General features: G+C 38.5%; 1 protein-coding gene across 1 annotated transcript; it reads left to right on the forward strand.

Annotated features, from left to right (window-relative positions):
- Positions 1-319: 319 nt before the first annotated feature.
- On the forward strand, positions 320-1,249 carry LOC123347385 (olfactory receptor 6F1-like). Its single transcript, XM_044984798.1, has one exon. It carries the CDS (start codon positions 320-322, stop codon positions 1,247-1,249), a length of 930 nt encoding a protein of 309 aa, XP_044840733.1.
- The last annotated feature ends 2,197 nt before the right edge of the window (positions 1,250-3,446 follow it).

Raw genomic sequence — 3,446 nt, forward strand, 5'->3', positions numbered from 1 at the left:
GAAGATCTGTTTCTAAGACAGAGGTCTAGTTATTTGTTATGAGATTGTCAAAATCAGGGGCCTAAAATATTTAGGCAATAGTTCCTACTGTAACTGGGTACCTCTTGGGTGCCAACCTCTCTTAGGATCCATTGACAGTTCCATCCAAGGACAATAAAACACCCATATTTCTAGTGTTGGAATAATTGACAAGGATCAAGCCCTTATAAAGCCCAGTTATCTAAGAAAAATTAGCTCTATATGACAAAGTTTGACTACAGATTTAACTATCTTTCTTTTATGGGTCCATTTGTTTCATCAGGTAAAACTCCCAGTATTGATGAGCAAGGAAAATCACACCAGAGTGAAGGAATTCATCCTTCTGGAATTCCCTGGGTCTCGGTATTTGCAGCTGTCTCTCTTCGTACTCTTCTTCTTCATGTATGTCCTGATCATCACTGGTAATGTGGCCATCATCTTCCTAGTCAGGACCCAGACATGCCTTCAAACCCCCATGTACTACTTCCTCTGCAACTTTGCCTTCCTGGAGATCTGGTTCACCACAGCCTGTGTCCCTAAGACTCTAGCCAATCTTGTGTCCCAAAGCAAATCCATCTCCTTCACCAGCTGCCTTCTGCAGATGTATTTTGTCTTCTCCTTTGGCTGCACAGAATACTTCCTCTTGGCTGTCATGGCCTATGACCGCTATCTGGCCATTTGCTACCCATTGCATTATAACACTATTATGAGCAGCACTCTCTCTGTTCAGCTGGCCCTTAGCTCTTGGGTGGGTGGCTTCCTGGTTATTTCTGTACCAGCAGGTCTGATTGCCAGATTGTCCTTCTGCGGCCCAAACGTCATCAATCACTTCTTTTGTGACATAGCTCCCTGGATAATTCTCTCCTGCACTGACACCTACCTAGTTGAGATGGTCTGTTTCATCATGTTTGCCATCGTCATCCTAGGATCCTGTGTGATAACCCTGGTATCCTACATTTATATCATCTCCACCATCTTGAAAATCCCCTCATCACAAGGTCGGCAAAGGGCCTTTTCCACATGCTCTTCTCATCTCACAGTTGTGATTATATGGTACGGATCCACCATTTTTCTACATGTTAAACCATCCATAGAAACCTCTTTGGAACTGACCAAAATAGTCACCATCTTGAACACAATTGTGACTCCATTTCTAAATCCTTTCATCTATACATTGAGAAACAAAGAGGTCAGAGAGATCTTGAAAAAGGTATTCAGCAGGGGGACCTGAAGTCATTGTAAGATGTCCTGATGGTCAATGATTGTAGCAGAAAACATGGAAAGAGACAATGTCAATAATTTTAATTGTCTATTAAAGCCTTAGCAAAGTTACTAGGGTCATGTCAAACTCATGTAAAACTATCATCAAAGAACATCACATAAAACACCATTATTAGTAGTAGTACTATTGTCTGCATTATAGTAGTGTTTAGGAACCAAGTCATGGTCCAGTACCCCATTGTACTAGGTGCTGTACAAAGATAGAACAAGAAGATGATCCTGCCCCAAACAGCTTACAATCTAAATATTTGGCAAAAGACAACAGTCTTATACTGACAGATAGATGGGGTAGAACAAAGAAGTAATTAAATGAGACGATGATAAAAAACTACTCAAGATAGTTACGTCCAAAGCAGACTGAAGAGTTACAAAGGGATCTCACAAAACTTGGTGCCTAGGCAACAAAATGGCAGATGAAATTCAATGTTGATAAATGCAAAGTAATGCACATTGGAAAACATAATCCCAACTATACATATAAAGTGATGAGGCCTCAATTAGCTGTTACCACTCAAGAAAGAGATCTTGGAGTCACTGAATATTTCTCTGAAAACATCCACTCAATCTGAGCAGCAGCCAAAACAGTGAACAGGATGTTGGGAATCATTAAGAAAGGGATAGATCACAAGACAGAAAATACCATATTGCTTCTGTATTAATCCACCCTATGCCCATATCTTGAATACTGTGTCTAGATGTAGTCACCCCATCTCAAAAAAGATACATGGAATTGAAAAAGGTGAAGAAAAGGGAAACAAACATAATGAAGGGTATGAAATAGCTTCCATAAGAGCAGAGATTAACAAGACTGGGACTTTTCATCTTAAAAAATAGATGAATAAGCAGGGATATGATAGAGATCTATGAAATAATGACTGGTGTGGAGAAAGTAAATAAAGAAATGTTATTTGCTCCTCCTCATAATACAAGAATTAGGTGTCATGAAATAAAATAATTAAGGCAGGAGGTTTAAAACAAACAGAAGGAAGTATTTCTTCACACAACAGCATCAACCTGTGGAATTCTTTGCTAGAGGATGTTATAAAGGCCAAGACTGTAACAGATAAATTCATGGAGGATAGGTCTATCAATGACTATTAGCCAGGCTGGGCAGGGATGCAAAACCATGCTCTATGTGCTTATGTTACTGGTAAGCATGACACACATCTCAGCACGCTAGCTGCCTAACCATTGTCAAGTTGTTTTGTGTAGGCATGTTATACTAATGCCTTTAGAAACATGATAAATAAATGTCAGTGGTTTTAGTGGCATGTCAAAATGCCATAGTTTTGGAAACATACCAGTACATTACATCCCATTTGTCATGAAAATTATCAGTGACACATCACAGTCTTTTCAAAGACAGTAGAGGTATTTCATTGTCCAAGGAGCATTTTTAGCAACATAACTGAGTGAGGTTGATTTCTGAGATGATTCCAATATTTTGTCATAATAGAGGCATGTCAAATGAAGTCAAAGTTTGCAGAGACATGCCAAAGTTATTTACAGATTTCTAGAGACAAGTCAAAGTTTTATTGTAGCTTCCAATGACACGTCAAAGTCTTTAAATATATTTTAAAGACATGGGAACATCATAGAAATGTCTTCAGATGCATTAAAGCAATGCCAGCATTTTAGAGAGAAGTCTTTCTTTAGTCATAATTTTAAATACAAATTGCATCATGTGCAAGTTTGTGGACACATGTCAAATGGATGTTGTAATTATCAGAGCCACGTCCATGTTTCTTTCATAGCTTTCTGAGACATAGCAAAGGTTTTTGGACCAGATGCCCAAAGTTATTTAGGTGCCTAATTCCCAGTGAAGTCGATGGGAGTTACACGCCCAAACACCTTTGAAGATCTGGGCTTTCAAGCCTTGTCAAAATTTTATAATAGAGCTAGAGTTATATAAAAGTTTGTAGAAGCCTGTCAAATATACATCCAAATGTTGACAGACGTGACAAAATATTGTCATAGCCTTCAAGTCATGTCCGAGTCTTGTCAAAGTTTTTAGTGGCTCTGATCAGCATATTTTAGATTATATCAAAATTATGTCAGTGCATGTGGTGATGTGTTCAAAGATTTGGCATACTGAACAAAATTAACCACATTTGCCTCATAACTGATGTTGCTTGCTCTTTGTAGAG

Source organism: Mauremys mutica, chromosome 13, assembly GCF_020497125.1.
Source record: "Mauremys mutica isolate MM-2020 ecotype Southern chromosome 13, ASM2049712v1, whole genome shotgun sequence".
NCBI lineage: Eukaryota > Metazoa > Chordata > Testudines > Geoemydidae > Mauremys > Mauremys mutica.

What these genes read in the sequence shown, in the direction of transcription:
- LOC123347385 (XM_044984798.1), top strand. Translation starts at nt 320, where the DNA reads ATGAGCAAGGAAAATCACACCAGAGTGAAGGAATTCATCCTTCTGGAA.